Source organism: Schistocerca nitens, chromosome 4, assembly GCF_023898315.1.
Source record: "Schistocerca nitens isolate TAMUIC-IGC-003100 chromosome 4, iqSchNite1.1, whole genome shotgun sequence".
Lineage (NCBI taxonomy): Eukaryota > Metazoa > Arthropoda > Insecta > Orthoptera > Acrididae > Schistocerca > Schistocerca nitens.
Genome location: NC_064617.1, coordinates 80372855 through 80394132, shown reverse-complemented (window position 1 = coordinate 80394132; position 21278 = coordinate 80372855). Strand labels below are relative to the sequence as shown.

Below are 21278 nucleotides of genomic sequence, written 5' to 3'. Positions count from 1 at the left end.
AAAAAGGCGGGAATTTAAGGAGATGGGACCTGGATAAACTGAAAGAACCAGAGGTTGTACAGAGTTTCAGGGAGAGCATAAGGGAACAATTGACAGGAATGGGGGGAAGAAATACAGTAGAAGAAGAATGGGTAGCTTTGAGGGATGGAAGTAGTGAAGGCAGCAGAGGATCAAGTAGGTAAAAATACGAGGGCTAGTAGAAATCCTTGGGTAACAGAAGATATATTGAATTTAATTGATGAAAGGAGAAAATATAAAAATGCAGTAAATGAAGCAGGCAAAAAGGGATACAAACGTCTCAAAAATGAGATCGACAGGAAGTGCAAAATGGCTAAGCAGGGATGGCTGGAGGACAAATGTAAGGATGTAGAGGCTTATCTCACTAGGGGTAAGATAGATACTGCCTACAGGAAAATTAAAGAGACCTTTGGAGATAAGAGAACCACTTGTATGAATATCAAGAGCTCAGATGTAAACCCAGTTCTAAGCAAAGAAGGGAAAGCAGAAAGGTGGAAGGAGTATGTAGAAGGTCTATACAAGGGTGATGTATTATGGAAATGGAAGAGGATGTAGATGAAGATGAAATGGGAGATACGATACTGCGTGAAGAGTTTGACAGAGCACTGAAAGACCTGAGTCGAAACAAGGGCCCGGGAGTAGACAACATTCCATTAGAACTACTGACGGCCTTGGGAGAGCCAGTCCTGACAAAACTCTACCATCTGGCGAGCAAGATGTATGAGACAGGTGAAATACCCTCAGACTTCAAGAAGAATATAATAATTCCAATCCCCAAGAAAGCAGGTGTTGACAGATGTCAAAATTACTGAACTACCAGTTTAATAAGTCACAGCTGCAAAATACTAACGCTAATTCTTTACAGAAGAATGGAAAAATTAGTAGAAGCCGACCTCGGGGAAGATCAGTTTGGATTCCGTAGAAATGTTGGAACACGTGACCCTACGACTCATCTTAGATGCTAGATTAAGGAAGGGCAAACCTACGTTTCTAGCATTTGTAGACTTAGAGAAAGCTTTCGCCAATGTTGACTAGAATACTTTCAAATTCTGAAGGTGGCAGGGGTAAAATACAAGGAGCGAAAGGCTATTTACAATTTGACAGAAACCAGATGGCAGTTATAAGAATCGAGGGGCATGAAAGGGAAGCAGTGGTTGGGAAGGGAGTGAGACAGGGCTGTAGCCTATCCCCGATGTTATTCAATCTGTATATTGAGCAAGCAGTAAAGGAAACCAAAGAAAAATTCGGAGTAGGTATTAAAATTCATGGAGAAGAAATAAAAACTTTGAGGTTCGCCGATGACATTGTAATTCTGTCAGAGACAGCAAAGGACTTGGAAGAGCAGTTGAACGGAATGGACAGTGTCTTAAAAGGAGGATATAAGATGAACATCAACAAAAGCAAAACGAGGATAATGGAATGTAGTCGAATTAAGTCGGGTGATGCTGAGGGAATTAGATTAGGAAATGAGACACTTAAAGTAGTAAAGGAGTTTTGCTATTTGGGGAGCAAAATAACTGATGATGGTCGAAGTAGAGAGGATATAAAATGTAGACTGGCAATGGCAAGGAAAGTGTTTCTGAAGAAGAGAAATTTGTTAACATCAAGTATAGATTTAAGTGTCAGGAAGCCATTTCTGAAAGTATTTGTATGGAGTGTAGCCATGTATGGAAGTGAAACATGGACGATAAATAGTTTGCACAAGAAGAGAATAGAAGCTTTTGAAATGTGGTGCTACAGAAGAATCCTGAAGATTAGATGGGTAGATCACATAACTAATGAGGAAGTATTGAATAGGATAGGGGAGAAGAGAAGTTTGTCGCACAACTTGACTAGAAGAAGGAATTAGTTGGTAGGACATGTTCTGAGGCATCAAGGGATCACCAATTTAGTATTGGAGGGCAGTGTAGAGGGTATAAATCGTAGAGGAAGACCAAGAGATGAATACACTAAGCAGATTCAGAAGAATGTAGGTTGCGGTAGGTACTGGGAGATGAAGAGGCTTGTACACGATAAAGTAGCATGGAGAGCTGCATCAAACCAGTCTCAGGACTGAAGACCACAACACAACACACATACAAAGTTCACCACGAAACTGGAGAACAATGGTCAGCTGCCATTTCTGGATGTACTGTCAAAAGGAGAGCAGACAGATTGTTTGGCTGCAGTGTGTATTGCAAACAATGATTTATACAGGCTAGCAACTGTCATAACCCAGCACCGAAGAATAGGCACATATAACTTCTCAAAGCAATATAGTTTGACATCAGAAATAAGAGCACCTATGAGCAATCTTCATCAAAAATGAATACACAGTCTAACATTCAAATTCCTTTCAACCAGCCACTCTGCCACATAATAGAGAAGAAGAGCAAGATAAAGTGAAGGATGTGGCTTACCTGCCCTATGTAGGATCTATTTGTGCCATGATCAGCAGGATTGTCATGAAACATAACATCAATTGTGCGTTCATGAAACATAACATCAAGCGTGCATTTTGCCCACCTACTAAAATAAGAGAACTACAGGGAAATGTGAAAGATGACCTGGGTTTATGAAAACCAAATGATTAGAATGGGGGCATCAGCTGCCGAGAACATTGGAGCCACATTTGGATGGAACAGGTAACTTGAATCAGCCATCAGTGAGCACTGTCTGGATCTTAATCATTCCATTACTATGAAAAAATGACAGTTCTAGCAGAGACCTGCAGATATTGTGACAGCGTTAAAGAGAGTCAATAGAAATGAAGGTGATAGAAAACTTAACAAATCATGACACTGGGTTCCAAGCCAGTAAAGTCTAGGATCCTCCAGTGCAGTTGCTAACAATGCATCTGTAACAGCAGCAGAAATCAACAAGAATCCCAGATCACTGTCAGGCACAATGAACCAAAAGCTGAATGCCAGCTCGCAACCAGGTGCATGTCTCAGGACATTTCTAGTGGAAACAGAATACAGACGATTTGCTAAAAACCAACCATGGAAGACAACAGGTCGAGTTACAAGGCTATTTGTGAAAACGTTTCTCCAAAAACCATTCATGGCAGGAAAACACTAGTTGACATGGAATTTCAGCAATGTCCTAACAGGCATTATGGAAACTTTGAAAGTGTTCAAACTTGAGATTGGCTCTGCCTGTTACAACTTCTGTATGGATGCAGACAAATAATGTATTGAGCAAGCAGTGTGGCAGATGACAGAAGCTGCCAAATAAGCCCGCAAAAACAACCATGGCCATATAAAAGGTGGAGGAGGACCTCCTTTTGAATCCAGAAGAACTACTGTATGGGCCAGGGATTGCTGATTAGAGAAGCCGAAGTTAAATATAAATACTTAACCTAAAATTTTAAACACTCTTTTCTCGGAACCATGTTTTCCAAATTGGTGGGAAACGAAAATGGTACATATAATTTTCATCTGAATCTGATGCCAACATTCTGAATTAAACTCTGTCAGCGTACATGTCACTTTGGAATATCTTCAAAAGGCTATTTTTGGTACATGCTTCTGTCTCAGTTTTGTGGGTGAAGAAAATAACATTTGTTTCAGCATGTGACCATTTTGTTAGAACCCAATATCCAATGTATGCTGATAGAAAATGTCTTGTACAAAATTATGATAATATTGTTGCTTTGCTCTCCAGTCCAAAGAGTAGTTTAATGCACACTAGTCTACCTCGTGCAAGCTTCATCACCTCTGAATAAATACTGCAACATAGGTCCATCTGAACCTACTTACTGTATTCAGCCCTTGCTCTCCCTCCACAGTTTACACCCCCACCCACATTATACTTTGCTGCAATATAAAACTGGCATTTCCTTGATGCCACAGAAAGTGTCTTGGGATCAACAAATCCATTCTTTCAGTCAAATTGTGCCATACATGTATTTTCTTCCAATTCAATTCAGTACCACATCATTAGTTACGTGGCCTATAGCTAATGCACAGCATTCTTCTATAGCACCACATTTCAAGAGCCTCTGTTCTCTTCTTGTCTAAACTTCTTATCATCCACTTTTCACTTAGGTACAAGGTTACACTCCACAGACTTCCTAACATTTAAATTTGTATCAGATGTTAACCAAGTCACAATTTTCAGAAATATGTTTCCTGGTATTGCTAGCCTGCCTTTTTACGTCCCTACTACTTCTGACATTATCATTTTACTGCTCAAATTGCAAAACTCATCTACTTTTAGTGTCTTATTCCTAATTCAATCTGATGTAATTCACCTACATTCCATTACCCCTGGTTTACTTTTGTTTATACTAATCTTGTAACCTCTTTTCAAGACACTATCCATTCTGTCCAACAGCTGTTCCAAGTCTTTTGCTGTCTCTGATAGAATTAAAATGTCATCGGCAAAGCACAAAATTTTTATTGTCTCTCTCTAAGCTTTAATGCCTTCTCAGAATTTTTCTTTTCTTTCCTTAACTGCTTGCTCAATGCGCATATTGAATAACATTGGGACTAGGCTAAGACCCTTTCTTGCTCTCTTCTCAACCACTGCTTCCCTTTTATGCACCTTGACTTTTACAACTGCTGTTTGGTTTCAGTGCAAGCCATGTATAACCTTTTCCTTACTGTGTTTTATCCTTACTATCTTCAGAATTTTGAAGCATGTGTTTCAGTCAAATCTGTCAAAAACTTTCTCTAAGTCTGTAAATGTTATAAAATACAGGTTTGTTTACCTTCAGTATAACTTCTAAGATAAGTAGTAGGATGAGTATAGCCTCATGCAGTCCTCTTTTTTTCCCTGGATCCCCAAACTGATCTTCCCTGAGACTGGTTTCTACCAGTTTTTCCATTCTTCTGTAAGTAATCTGTGTCAGTATTTTGAAACCATGACTTATTAAACTGATGGTTCTGTAATATTCACATGTCTCAGCCCTGCTTTATTTGGAATTCAAATTATAACATTTGTCTTGCACTCTGGAACTGTTTTCCTCATCTCTTATCTTTCACAACAGGTGGAATAGTTTTAACATTTTTGGCACTCCCAAGGACGTCAATAATTCTGAGGGAATCTGTCAAGTATCCCTCGCAATGTATCATCTTCATCTACTTCCTCTTCCCTGTCTATGATATTATCTTCCAAGTTCAATTTGTATGTGCAGCCCGTCTAGTGCTGGCCTGCCATATGGGCTCTTGATATTCATGCAGTGCGCAGCTGCCCCTCCCCCGCCCCCACACCTCCATTCCCCCTTCCTTTCAAAGTGATTATTACAAAAATAGCTCTTTAAATTCCTTATCTGTACTCATTCTTCCAGCTATAACAGGCTTTTCATCAACAGGATGTTTAAATAATATTTATTTTGATTTAATAATTACTACCATTATGTTATGAACATAGCTGTTCAGTACTTTGTGGCTATAATGAAAGTGCAGATAATCTTGAAGGTCCAGTGTGGGCTGTAATTACCACATGGTAGCGAAACTTGATAGATATACAAATGTGTTAATGCAGAACCAACTTATGCTGGAAAACAATTTGTTCCAATTCTGGCCACCAGGTGCAAACCTGGCACTGTACAGCATCTCATTGACATCTCTGGTGCTCATACTCAACAAACTGTGTAAGGGGCAATTAATAATAATATTGACATTATGCCTTTCTCACTTGTTTGACCATTTCTGCTCATGTACTATGTCTAATTCATAACATATGGAAACATTTCTACACGTCTTTCTTGTAGTCACAGTACCAGATTTGCACCTGTTGGCCAAAATTCAAATCAATCTTTTTCTAGTGTAAATCGGTTCTGCATTAATGTTTTAGAATATCTACCAAGTTTCACTGCCATGTAATAATTGGAGCCCACACTGGACCTCTGCGAGCAGCTGCACTTTAATAATAACCATCTGGTACAGTGAATTTAAATAACTTACTCTTATCATATGAGACTAAATGCTAGAGATCAACAGATTATTACATTTGCATTTATACTTGTCTTGCTTGTTTTCCACTAGATACAACTGAAATTTAAGGTTTTACATACATACCATTGCTGAAAAGATCTTCTCCATCAAATCCTCCAATATTTTCAGAGTGTTCATTCATCCCACCAAAAGGATCATTGTTATTTGTTAATGCCTTATTCTGCAAAAATGTTAGAAATTTTCTTACTATTACTAGTTCAATTTACTTACACAAATAACAAACGTAAAGCAATATGTCGTCTGGTTTACATATAACATGCAGTAGTTTACACAAAATATTATATCTTTCAATAAAAACAGATAATTTTAGTCCAGAAACATTACATCCTGTTCAAACTGATGTTTTGTTATGATTTTACTTTGCAATATTAAAACCCTAATAAATACAGTTTCATGGTTGCAAGAAGCAAAATACACACACAACCACAATTTGTAACGAGTTATTGTGAACACTTATGGTTTTAAAAAATGAAAACTTTAAACCTCAAGGCTTCATAAGACAAGGTAAGTCCAAATGAGTGCTGTTTTTGTTACTGTCATTATAGTCATCAGTCTAAAGACTCGTTTTATGCATCTCTCCACACTAAGCATTGCTGGTGTAGAGAAACAACTCAAAGACTTGAAAGCAAATAAATCACCAGGTCCAGATGGAATTCCTGTTAAATTTTACAAATTACTGTGGATCTCTTGCCCAGCACAAAGCCCCAAGCAACTGGGAAAAGGTGCAGTTGACTCCAGAATACAAGAAGGGTAAAAGAATGGATCCACAAAATTACAGACCAATATCCCTAACATCTGTTGCTGCAGAATCTTTGAACGTATTCTCAGTTCAAATATAATAAACTTTCTTGAGACTGAGAAGCTTATGTCCACAAATCAACATGGTTTTAGAAGACATCGCTCATGTGAAACTCAGTTTGCCCTTTTCTCACATGATATACTGCTACGGATGAAGGGCAACAGGCAGATTCCACATTTCTCAATTTCATGAAAGCATTTGACATGGTGCCTCACTGCAGGCTGTTAATGAAGGTACGAGCATATGGAATAAGTTCACAGATATGTGAGTGGCTCCAAGACTTCTTAAATAATAGAACGCAGTATGTTGTCCTCGACAGAGGATGTTCATCAGAGACAAGGGTATCACCAGGAGTGCCCCAGGGGGAGTATGATTGGACTGCTGCTGTTCTCTATATACAAACATGATTTGGCAGGTGGGGTGAGCAGCAATCTGCAGCTGTTTGCTGATGACAGTGTGGTGTACGGTTAAGGTGTTGAAGTTGAGTGAAGATAGAAGACAACGTTGACAAAATTTCCAGTTGGTGTGATGAATGGTAGCTAGCCCTAAATGTGGAAAAGTGTACGTTAATGCAGTTCAGTATCTGGGCGTAATGTTGCAAAGTGATATGAGATGGAACAAGCACATGAGAACTGTGGTAGGGAAGACGGATGGTCAACTTCAGTCTATTGGGATAATTTTAGGAAAGAGTGGTTCACCTGTAAAGGACTGGTCAGATTGAAGGAAGACATAGAAGCAACTCAGAGACGGGCTGATAGATTTGTTACCAGCAGGTTTGAACACCACATAAGTGTTACAGAGACTCTTTGGGAACACAAATGGGACTCCCTGGAGGTAGGGTGATGTTCTTTTCGAGAAATAATGTTGAGCAAATTTAGAGAACTGGCATTTGAAGCTGACTGCTGAACAATTCCACTGCCAGGAACATACATTGTGCATAATGACCACAAAGATAAGATATGAGAAATTAGGGTCCCTACAGAGGTATTTTAGACAGTCATTTTTCCCTTGCTCTATTTGTGAGTGGAACAGGAAACCACTTAGCAGTGGTACAGGGTACTCTCCACCACACACGATACTGTGGTTAGCGGAGTATCGATGTAGATGTAGATCTTGTGCACGCCTAATATTATTAAGATAACTTCCGCACTCTACATCCATGAGACCCTACTAAGTCAGAGCACACACACACACACACACACACACACACACACAGAGAGAGAGAGAGAGAGAGAGAGAGATAGAGAGAGAGACCTATCAAACTCTCCATTCATTTAGTCAAGTACTGCCAGAAAGCAAATAACTACAGGAAAGTGTAGCAAGTGTTGCCTTTAACCCACATATGCCCAGAACTTTTTTTTTTCATGGAGTTGTACGATTTTCACATGTAACAACAGATAACAACTGTAGCAGTTATTTGTAATTGCAGTTCGCAATGAGGTTTTCACAGTGGAACAACAATGACCCCATGGGGACCCGTTGGGCATATATGGGTTGCATTCAACTTTGCACATATCACAAAATGGTGAACATTATTCATGCGTAGTTTTATATCAGTCCATGTGAACAGGGAGAAGGTAATTCAGTTCCTAGACTGTTCACTAAAACATACCACACCTAATCAAAAATCTTATAATTTCTGTATGTTGCTAAGAATATACACATTTTCTTAGCTTCTACCTGAATCATGGTCTCAGTTTATATACAGATCGCCTCACAGAAGGAAACAATTTGTATCACAGTGTGCCTTCGAAAGTGCAAAAATTCTGTGAGCACACAGAAATTTTCAATGTTTGTCAAAATATAACACCTAGTGCAAGTCAGATAAAACAGCAATGTAGGACATTTTGAATGTAAAAAGTAGCTTGGGAGCAGGTTACTGTGGATGTGTGTGTGTCTCCAAAGTGACAATGCAGAATGTATACATCAAGGGTTCATCCAAACTACAATGAAGTTCATTTATGAAGATTCTAAACAACCAAAGATGTCTAATGTTACTGTTTACAAGACACTGACCATTTTGTCTTTTGACAACATGAACTGAGTAGCTCATGAACTAGTCTGCATTTGCAAACACAGTGAAGTTATGGGCTTTTTCCCTTCACTGTAACACTGCAGTTGAATATTCTTTTCCCCACTGGATGTGGAATTAAACTGACAAAGCAGGTGTGGCATGACATATCAGCTGCTATGAAACTTCCTGGCAGATTAAAACTGTGTGCCGAACAGAGACTCGAACTCGGGACCTTTGCCTTTCGTGGGCAAGTGCTCTACCATCTGAGCTACCAAAGCACAACTCACGCCCGGTCCTCACAGCTTTACTTCTGCCAGTAATCTGCCAGGAAGTTTCATATCAGCGCACACTCCACTGCAGAGTGAAAATCTCATTCTGGAGTTTGGTGAGAATTTTGAAGGTGAAGCAGAAATGTCGTTGGCTTCCACTACTGAACGGTGTTTGTCCATGGCATGGGATGTTATATATGCCAGAGATGTCATCATCCCAGTAGAGGTTTACATTTTGTAACTCGTGCAGAGCTATAGAGGAATTACCCTGTAATAACGATGTCATAAGATATTACGAAAGATTACAGTGAAGAGACTATAAATAATGATAGAACACCAGTTTAAGGAAGAACAACTGACCTCGTTTTTGCCATTAGGCAACTAATGGAAAAGGGAAAAATCTGATTGTAATGTAACAAATTATTTAGGGATAAAGGAGATGACTCACCTAAAGGCAGAAGCGCTGCATTGTCGCACCTAACCAACTACATCCTAACCCATAACTACTTCACTTTTGAAGGGAAGATACACAAACAAATTCGTGGCACAGCCACTGGCACCTGCATGGCACCCTCCTATGCCAACCTCTTCATAATCCAGGTAGAGGAAACATTCCAAGCTTCTTAAAACCCCAAATCCCTGGTCTGGTTCAGGTTTATTGATGGCATCTTTATAATCTGGACCCAAGGCCAGGACACCTTATCCTCATCCCTACACAATTCAACACCATTTCACTTGGTGCCCCTCTGCCCATCGTGCCACCTTTCTAGATGTTGATCTCCTCTTCTCAGATGGCTCCATCCACACCTCAGTCCACATAAAACCCACCAATCACCAACAGTACCTGCACTTTGACTGCTGCCACCCCTTCCACACAAAATTCCTCCCATCCACCCTGGCCACCCTTGGCAGACAGATCTGTAGTGATGTGATGAGAACTTCCTTGCCCAGTATGCTGAAGGCCTCATGTCCTTCATCAGGGCTTTGATTATTTATCATCATGCCCTGAAATGAGGGACATCCTACTCAAGATACTTCCATCCCCTCACAAAGTGGTGTTTTGCCACCCACCCAACCCCACAACATCCTAGTCCAGCCCTATGCCACTCCTACACCCAATCCCCTGCCACAGGGATCATACACTTATGGAATATCCAGATGCAAGACCTGGCCTATCCACGCACCCAGCACCTCCTCCTACTCCAGTCCCGTCACAGACTTATCCTATCCCATCAGAGGTTGGGCCACCTGTGAAAGCAGCCATCTTATACACCAGCTCTGCTGCAACCACTGCCACAGCATTTTACATTGGTATGACAACCAACCAGCTGTCAACCACAATACATGGCCTCCATCAAACTGTTGGCAACAACAAGGTGGACCACACAGTGGCACAACATGCAGCAGAGCACAACATGCGAGATTTCAATGGCTGCTTCACAAACCATGCCATCTGGATTCTCCCCATCACCACCAGCTTTCCTGAGCTGCGCAGATGGGAGCTATCCTTACAGCTCATCCTTCACTCCCGTAACTTCCCCGGCGTAAACGTAAGGTCAGCCTCACCAAACAGTGTGTGTGTGTGTGTGTGTGTGTGTGTGTGTGTGTGTGTGTGTGTGTGCGCATGCTTTTTGCATGTTTCTCCAACATGCTTAAGAAAGGAATTTCATTCTGAAAACTAGCAAAGTAAAGCTCTGTACCTTTTGTGTGTGTATATGTCAATGACATTGCACTTCTGTCTTTAGGTGAGCCGTCTCCTTTATTCTTAAATAATTTGTTATTCTTAACCAGAACTTTCCATACAATATGATTATAGCATTTTTAGGCATAGAAAAAGCCTTTGATAATGTTCCAATGAGCAAAATATGGAAGTGGCTGCATAATCTAGATGTTCAAAGCTCTCCAATTTGAGACCCAATTGCTAACAAAAACTGTGACAGCAGTACAAAGTAAGAAATGGCAAATCAGATATGTTCCAAACAAACAGAGGCATATGAGGTAGTTCACAATCTGTACTACTTTTCATTACACTACTGGATGTAATTGTCAAAGAAATTAAAGCTGTAGATTCTGGAGATCTCAATGCATTTGTCTTTGCAGGGGATGTTGCCATCTGGGGGGACAGAGGGAGGGAAAAAGGGGGGCAGAGAGAAAGAGAAAGAGAAAGAGAAAGAGAGAGAGAGAGAGAGAGAGAGAGAGAGAAATGGGACTTGTATCACTGTACTAACAAATTTAAGGAGTACAAGCAAGAAGAAAATAGTAGCAATGAAATTGAGCACCGACTAATATATGGTCAAACTTCGTGAAGAAAAGATTGAAAGTGTATGAAGCATCAGCTATCTTGGAAGTTTTGTATCAAACCATGGGAATGCTAAGTTAGAAGTTCAAAACAGAACGTTAAAAGGCTGCATGTTGTTCTAGGAATAAAGCAGTTCTTGTAGAAGCCAAACCGAACATGTTCAAATAGCACCTTCTGCCAGTCACAACAAACAGCTTGGAAATCTGTGTGTTAACAGAACAAGACATCAGCAAACTACAAGCTCATGAAATGAAATTCTTATGATCTATTGTACAAAAGACAATATTAGGTCTGTTCAGAAAATTCCACAACATTCATAATTACACGTCAATGGTGCATGGGAGCAAAAGGCGGTTGGCATCCCTGCACACGCTTGTGTTTAATGTGTAACTGCTCTAAGTTTCATTGCTGCATGTCTTTTAGTTATTGTTCAGTGATGTGTTAAGTAGAACGTTACATCGCACAATTTGTGAATTTCGAGAGCACAGAGTTAAGAGAAGCAATGCACCTGCATTAAATTCTGTGAGAAACACACGAGAACCTTTACACAGACACACCAAATTATGCAGGAAGCCTGCGGCGATGAGTGCTTAAGCCATACTCGGTGTTATAAATTGTTCACATTGTTTAAAAATGGCTGGATGGAAGTTAAAGATGACTCTCGTTCCAACACCCTTCGACATTTACGAAGAACGATCATGTCAGGAACATCAACGAAGCTGTGCTTGTCAGTTGAAGACTGACTGACTGACTGACTGCAGAGGAATGTAACATTTCAGTTGGATCATGTCAAGAAATCCTGACACAGCACCTTGGAATACATCGCATTGCTGCCAAGTTCTCCCCATGGCTCACGCGTCAAGACCAGATAGACCTTCACCTCACAATCTTTGAAGAGCTTTTGGATCACAAATTCATGTCACAGGGACACACTGTTAATCAACAGTGCTATCGGAAAGTGTTGCAATGCCTGTGAGAAAATGTGAAAAGGAACCAGCCCGAAATATGGTGAGGCAATTCATGGCTCTGCATCACTATAATGCACCTGCACATTCATTCCTTTTGGTGTGTGACTATTGCTCAGAAAAGTAAATCAGTGTGCTACCTCAACCTCCACACTCTCCAGACCTAGTGCCTGCAGACTTTTTTTTATTTCCAAAGTTGAAAACCCCGTTGAAAGGATGAAGATTTGCAACAACAGATGAGATAAAAGAAAATTTGCAGATGGCAATTTGCGCAATCCACAAGAGGCATACTAAGACTGTTTCTGGAAGGATAAACAGCATTGGGAGTGGTGTATCAATTGGGAGAAGAGTATTTCAAAGGAGACCATGCACAATAAGTGAAAGGTAAGTATAGAAAAACTTTGTGGACCGAGTTCCAGAATTTTTTGAACAGATCATGTACGAGACCAAATTAGAAACAAGTGTATTATGAATGATATGCTAGTGCCTGCACTATGGGGACAGGGATTGCACACTGTACAATTGAAAAAGGTTTGGGCCTATACAAAGGATGCAAGGGATTATAACCCCTAGACATTGCTTGGAAATGACACTACATGGAAGGGGACCTATTGGATGTCCCAGAAGAAGATGGCTAGACCAAATAAATGAAGACAATCAGCCAGGAATAGCATTGCAAGATGTAAAAAGAGAGGGAGCTTATAATGACAGGAAGTGATAGAGGCATGATATCCATAAAAGTCCTACCTAGCTCACTGGAAAGATACCCAGATGATGATGACATTAAATCTCATCCAAAAATTACCATACAATCAAAATTGCAACTTCTGCAATTAAAGTTAAACTTACTGTTTGACATACTGTATGTTAAATTGAAATGATTTAAAGAAAAAAAAGTCAAATAGGTTTAATCCTCGATAAGGAATAAGAGTGGCAGGACATTTATACTGCCAATAACACAGATGACAAATATAATGCTGTCCTTACGACATTTCTCATGCTCTTTGAGAGTTGCTTTCCATTAGAATGTTTTAAACAGTGTACAAGCAGTACAAGGCAACCTGGGTGGCTGACTAGTGGTATGAGGGTATCATGTAGAACAAAGCGGGAATTATATCAAAACGTTAGAAGTAGTCATAATCAAGCTACAGTAGCCCATTACAAATAGTATTATAAGGTGCTTAAAATGTTATTAGGAAGGGAAAAAGTACGTGGTACACAAACAGAATAACTAATTCACAGGATAAAATTGAAACCATATGGTCAGTTTTGAAGGAAGTTTCTGGTCAGCAGCACAAGGTCGATGATATCAAGTCAGTTCGCAGTAATAATATTTCTGTTACTGGTAAGTCATATATATGCACAGTATTTAACAATCATTTTCTGAGGATTGCTGGTGAGTTAAATAAAGACTTAATTTCTGCAGGGAATCATCTAACACTCTTGGAAAATGCCTTTCCGAGAATGATGTCTGAAATACCACTCTGTGATACTGACAAGAGAGAGACTGAGTCACTAATTAAATCACTAAAGACTACGGACTCTCATGGATATGATGGAGTGCCTAGCAGAATATTAAAGTACTGTGTTGCACATGTTAGCCCTGTACTTAGCCATATTTGTAATTTTTCCTTTAGGAATGGTCAGTTTCCTGAATGTTTAAAGTACTACTCAATAGTAAGCCGCTTTATAAAAAGGGAGAAAGGAATTACGTAGACAAGTTTAGACCTATTTCTATGCCATCAGTGTCTGCTAAAGTTACTGAAAAGGCTGTGTATGTAACGATAACTGATCATTTTATGTCACATAATTTGCATAATTTTCAATCAAATATACAGTTCAGATTTAGAAACTTCTTTAACAACTGAAAATATTATATTCTCTTTTCTTTGTGAAGCACTTGATGGATTAAACAAAAGGTTTTGAATGCTAGGCGTTTGATTGTGCTGATCACAAAACATTGCTCCAGAAGTTGGACCATTACAGAATACAGGGAGTAGCTCACAATTGGTTCACCTCTTACTTTAACAACAGACAGCAACAGGTCATTATTCACAGTGCTGAGAATGGCTGTGACGTGGGGTCTGAGTGGGGTACGGTCAAATAGGGGGGGGGGGGGGGGGTGCCTCAGGGATCAATTTTGGGCCCCCTCTGGTATTGCAGGTGATTCCAAAATATTTCTGTTTGCTTATGACACTAGCTTGGTAGTCAAGGCAGTTGTGTGAAATATTGGCTCTGTTTCAAATAGTGCAGTTCATAACATATGTTTATGGCTCGTAGAAAATAGACTAATGCTAAATCACAGTAAGACTCAGTTTTTATAGTTTCTAACACACAATTCAACAAAAATTGACATTTTAATTTCATGGAATGGGCATACGATTAGTGAAACTGAACAGTTAAAATTTCTACGTGTTCAGGATCTCATTCAAAGACTTAATGCTGTCATTTTTACTATTCGAACAGTATCTGAAGCGATTATTTGACAAAAAAATTAGTCTACTTTGCTTACTTTCATTCGCTAATGTCGTATGGTATTGTATTTTGGGGTAACTCTTCCCATTCTCAAAGGATATTATTGGCTCAGAAACGGGCAGTTCGGGCAATAAGTGGTACAAGTTCGTGAAACTCTGGTCGATCTCTGTTCCCTAGTCTGGGTACTTTGACATTGTCCTCAATATATATTTACATTACTGTTGTTTCTTCTTGGCAATATCAGCTTATTCCCAAGAATTAGCAGCTTTAACTCAGTTAATACTCGACATAAATCCTATCTGCATTCGGATTGCACTTCCTTATCCCTTGTACAGAAAGGCGTGCAGTATGCTGCTGCATCCATTTTCAATAAGCTATCACAAGAATTCAAAAATCTTAGCAGTAATCCACGCGCTTTCAAATTGAAACTGAAGAGTTTCCTCATGGGTCAACCCTTCTATTCTGTCAAGGAGTTCCTTGAAAAATTACGCTAATTCATATGTTATATTGTTGATTGAGTGTACTTAAACTTATGACTGGACTTTCTTTCGATTCATAAACATTTTGTCTGTTGTTATTTTTATGCTGTAATTTCATGTAGTGACGCATTCCATGATCTTTAAGATTTGCTCCTCAATTTGGTCCTATCGAACTAGATGTGTAAATAAATAAATTTACAATATTCCAGTTTGAAAGCCAATAGCCACAGCATCGTGCACTTAGACTTAAGACTTCGACACACTGAAGTTCACATGGGTTAAAGACTTCAAGCTTTAATCCGACTATACAGTGAGAATAGATGATAAGAAATGGATCATAATGTAAAGAATTACTGAATACGTTGAACATATTACAGACTGCTCAGAGAGCTATGACAAAGAACTGTAAAATCTCTCTCGGATTTTGAATTCTGGTATGATCAACGATACCTTACAGGAATTGGCAGAAACATATGTGAAACTAATAACCTAATATGCATACAAATAGAATGGGTACTGTATGGATCTTAAGACTAAATTATCAGGAAATGTGTGAATCATTTTTTAAGCTAAGTGCTTCAATAACAAAACAAGGCTGGGGAGCTGCTGCTTGAAAGTTTGAACACCTGAACTACTATCAGGAACACAACTTAAATTTAACTTCAACTCAAAAATTAATATAATAATGATCCACACCTGTTCAACAGGACTGTTGTCATTTCCACCACAAATTCTTAAGTACTCAGGATCTCTGAATTCAGGTTTAATATTCAGTGAAGTGTCCACAACAGTAGAAGTATCTCCTGCTGTTATAGCTGTATCATACATCGCAATTGCATCATTCATTTGTCGATGCTGCTCTTGGAGATTAGTAATCTTTGCTTTTACCTGAAAATTTACAAACAATATTTATATCATACAATTTTGCACAGGTCCAATGTAGAAACAGAATTTTATTTTATAATAATAAAAGCCTGTCATCTCAGTGTGTACAAAGTTTTGAATTTTATACTCATTCAAGTAACAAACATTTTTACATTTAGTTATTTATTTATTTACTTGAGTGAGAAGCTGTATGAAACTGTATTGTACAATATTTAGCTGCATACTGCACGGTTCATTTAGAATCTTGTTCATGTACACACAAAGGTCACCTAAAAATTTGAGAAACTACTGCAAATACCTCATTTTCTTATAGCTTGCTCTCCATTTCTTACAACTTATGCTCCTTGAAAATATGTGCACTGACGTATCCTCAGTAACCACGTAGTGATGGTCCTATGGGCTTCATGGTAAAGTTGAGCACTTCACAAGTAAACATAATTGCTTCTGGGGACTCAAAGCAATGCCCATGGATGGGTGAAAACAAAGTTTAAAGAGGCATATCTGCTCTTTAAGGTGAATGTAGCCAACTTCAGCAAATACTTGTGTTTTAAGCAACCTCAACAAAGCATACTCTAGCATACCGATCTTTGGTTCTTGTCCTACCTTCTTCAAGTGTTGCAGTGACAAAATTCCTACCCCGAAGTAAAGAAAGTGGGCATCAATGTGTTGCCCACACTCCTCGATTTCTTAAGGGGGGTAGGACGTCAAACGGGCTGACTTCGAGAAGGAGAGGCACCACAGGACATTTTAAATTGCACTGTCTATACTTTTACAAATAATTCATAAAACTTTGCCAGCATGACCAGGAAGGATTCAGGATTCACACTCATAGCAGTGGAAGTTCAAAAACACGAAAAAATAATATTTTTTAAATGTGAAATTTCATGATTTTTTTTCCACTTACTGTTGGCTGCATTTGTTGCTATAGGTACATTTTTCTTCGTAAGTAAGAGAGATTCTTCGATGAATTTTGCACAGATTACAAACCATACTTACAGGTGTATGAAACTCTAGAATTTATTTAATCTATGGAAAAATGAATAGGCTGTTACGTTTTAAACTTCGTGTTTAGAGAAAACTCGAATTTTATAGTTAACTATCTCAATTTTTACCACAGTTTTTAACAGATTTGGGAAATTCTAGACTTTCATACACCTGTAAGTATGGTTTGTATGCTGTGCAAAATTCATCGAAGAATCTCTCTTACTTATGAAGAAAAGTGTACCTACGGCAACAAATGCAGCTAATACCAAGTGAAAAACTGATGAAATTTCACATGTAAAAAAAATTTGTTTTGTTATGTTTTTGAACTTCCTCTGCTATGAGTGTGAATCCTGAATCCTTCCTGGTCATGCTAACAAAGTTTTATGAATTTATTTGTAAAAGTATAGACAGTGTAAATTAAAATGTCCTGTGGTGCCTCTCCTGCTCCAAGTTGGCTCGTTTCACGTCCTGCCCCCCTTAATGTCCTTTAACCACATATTTATAATTATTATAAAATGTTCCACGGTGGGCTCATTATGAAGAATAGTTGCCTTATTTGTTGCGAGTGGCACACACTTTCTGTGTATCGGTACTCCCAGCATTATAACAGTAAATTTTACTATGACTTGCATTGCTCGTTTGTCACTGAACATCAATTTGTGTGATTACATTTTTGGTAAACATCGATGGCGCACTCCACTGTTTCACATGAACAATCATCCATCTAAGTTTCATGGGAACATCAGCAGTCTACTTCCATCCCCCATTCATGTTTCTTATGTCCAAACAGAAACATCTGATACATATTTCAGAAAACAAACAATAAACTAAGCCCTGAAGTGTGTCTTATATTTAAAATTCCTCTATGTAGTTTGGTAATACATTCTGACATGATAATTTGGTTTCTTGATTTGTAAACTGTGGACTATTTTCAATAATTTCCACACACACACACACACACACACACACACACACACACACACACACACACACAGAGTGTGAGGATTCACATATACAACAGTCCACAATTAGGTTCAGAATGATTGGTTACTCAGTTACCTCTGCAACCTGATACAAAAACAATATATTTACAAGAATAATGCAAGAAGATCGAAAAGCAAAAGGGTGGATATACCTGGCTAATTTGTAGTTGTGTATCTTGCAAATTTTTTGTCAGATTGTCAAGCTGATTCCTAGAATCCTTTTGTTGCTGCTCTAATCTTGCTTCTTCCTGTTTGAGACCTTCCAGTTCCTGCTTCTTTGAATTCAGTTCTTCTTCTTGAGCTTTGAGGCTCATTTCTTGCTCATCTGCTTGACGTCTCAAGTTATCAACCTGTAGGACAATATAATTATGTTATGTCATTACAGAGATATAGATTGCTCTAATAAATGTGAAGAAAAAAATATACAATGGATTAAGAGTGAGACTTGTGATACTAGACTGATAACTGACAGCGGTTTTAGCATAAACTAAGAAATACAAATTTAGCTGTGTACATAACCTTCCATTTTAAGCAATGTATACAGTCCTTACAGATCAAAATACATTAAGTAAGTTCCAGGAATAAATTTTCTTTTTAATATATTTTTCTTCTTGGCTGCTACAACTGAGAACACCTTTTATAACCCAAGAGTCTAACTCAGTAGAATATTCTGTTATGAGGACATTAACAATCTTTGTGCATGCCCGTCACGATATGGTACAGCATAAAACAGTGAGTCACTGGTCTGATACATGTAGGTACGAGTTAGGAAAATCTGCTTTCAACTATTCGTTTGACACATTTTACTTATCAAACCAATAATCATCACTGTTGATGCAGATGATGATGATTATAATTTCATCATCATCATCATCATCATCATCATCATCATCATGTACTGCCAATAAGCTGCGTAGGATGTTTTCAAATGATTTGCTTCAATCTGCATGCCTTGGTTGATTTCTTCCCTCACCACAGCATATCTCTCCTTTCTTTTGAGGTCTTCTTTAATTTGGCCCAGGCACCCCATTTCTTGGATGAAACATGCCTTTCCAAATACTGACAGGGAAATAGCTTAAACAGTATCTGTTCTCCTGGACCAAAGCACTTCAGTCTCACTGTACTCAGCCTTACCTTTCACACTCATTTCCACTTGCAGGTCCCCCTGATGTGCTCATTTCTGCTCTTGTCTTTTGTAGAGCAGATCTAAGTAATTTCATTTGATAAGTTAATAACTGATTATGTGCCTTTTGGTTATGACGCACTTCTCCAAAATGTAAGACATGATGGGCACAAGGAAAGTTTTGAACATAGTGTGCTTAGCTCTTAAGAGTACTGTCCATATTCAGGACAAGTCTTTGCACTAAATGGAAGAGTTTGGATACTTGACTATCATGTTCAAAACCTTAAAATTGGCACTCTCATCACTTGCCTCAATACTACCAAGATATGTGAAATTATTCACATTCCAAAAATTGGTTATACAGAGAGAGAGTTTTATTCATCTGCATTACAACTGTCTTGTTTTTGCTAACAGTTAAGCTGAGTTCTTTGAAGTTTTGGCTAGCACTATGCAATGCATAGGTTTGCTTATGCTTATAAAAACATGTCTCACCATTAATAGTACGAGATACAAATTCCTTGTAGGTATATGCAACTATCTTTTGCTCATAACTCTGAGAAATAGGGAAATCAGTATCATAATTTTTTTTCTACATCTCCTAGATATGATGCATTTCAATGATCATCTTCAGATTTTTTTACACAAAGAAAGACATAAATCAGCCATGTACTTCACCACTTATGTGGGACCAACATTTTCATTTTTTTCTGAAAATACAAAGATCCGCTGAAAAAAATGGCATCATAAATTTTTATGCATTTTTTGCTGTGTTTTGTTACCTATTACATCATTAATTAGCAGCTGATGTGTTCCCCCCAAAAATAATTGACATGTCTAGCTACAGCATTTCATCTGCCACCATACATGCTTTTTATGACATGTTAACATTTCATAGAAACTTCTGCAAGCAGAATTATATCACATTCTTGGCACATACTGTGGGAGCATTAAATTTACTTATATTACCACTTTTCTTTCCAACATTTAGCAAATTAGTTGAAACAACAGAGTGCAGATTCTCTTATCAACTTAAATGTATTTGGAAATTTGGGTCAATTGCAGAAATTATGGAACCAACTTAAAGCCTACTTTTAAAGTTGATATCTGAAATTTAGTTAATATCACTGGTCAGTGTACACTATCTTCTACTGGATATGTGATACGGGGTTAAATATAGGCATTACTTATGCCAAAACACATTCCTGAGAATAATTTGGCACTAACAACATATGAAGCTCTGTTGAAAGCTATGCATTTTAGAGCTTGCAGCTGCAGCAATGATTTTGTCAGCATAGACACGGCTAAAAATCTGAACATCTTTCATGATAGTGTCTCTTTTTACAGATAATATGCTGTATATGAAAATTAAAAATCTGATAACATTACAGTTTATAATGCTGTAACATATAAGAAGAATAAATTTCAAAAAAGGAATAGGTTTGAATGTAAATAACTAGAAAAATTCAACAAATGTTAGTACTATGATTAAAAGACAAATACTGACAACACCACAGTAGTGGTATAATCACCAAAACAAGTTTTTATACATTAACAACTGTTAGAGTGGAAATTATGTTAGTAACATATATTTTTACAAATTAATGTTGTTATATCTCCATCCATGCTCTGCAAACAGCTGTGACACATATTGCAGATGGCACAACCTATTGTACAACTTTTTAGGGTTTCTTACTGTTCCATTCACATATTAAGTGGAAGAGGAATACCTGCTTAAATGCCACAGTGTGCACAGTAATTAGTCTAATCTAGTCTTTGCCACCCTAAGACAGTGATAAGTAGGAGGCTACAATATATTCCCAGATTCTGCACAACTGGTTCTTTGAATTTTTTTAACTAAGTCTTCACAGGATAGTTAGCACCTGTCTCCCAGTGTCTGCAGTTCTGGTTTTTCAGCATTTCTGTCTCTCTCTCCCGTGCGCTATAGCTATGACAATTTCTGCTGCCGTATTTCACAACCATCCTTGAAATCTCAACTATTATGTAACAGTCTTTGCAACACAATCTGATTTTGAGCCCACGAAA

General features: G+C 38.3%; 1 protein-coding gene across 7 annotated transcripts in view; it reads right to left on the bottom strand.

Moving 5' to 3' along the window:
- The window catches only part of LOC126251343 (epidermal growth factor receptor substrate 15-like 1), a 209443-nt gene that overhangs the window by 96500 nt on the left and 91665 nt on the right, over positions 1–21278 (bottom strand). For all 7 annotated transcript variants that reach the window (XR_007545722.1, XR_007545723.1, XM_049951711.1 and 4 more), the window contains 3 exons: positions 18265–18462; positions 15957–16148; positions 6024–6120 (listed from right to left, as the gene is read on the bottom strand). Coding sequence is in view for 5 of the 7 variants with exons in the window: in XM_049951711.1 (XP_049807668.1) it covers positions 6024–6120; positions 15957–16148; positions 18265–18462 (487 nt within the window). In the remaining 2 variants the exon portion in view is untranslated. The remainder of the gene's footprint in view (positions 1–6023; positions 6121–15956; positions 16149–18264; positions 18463–21278) is intronic.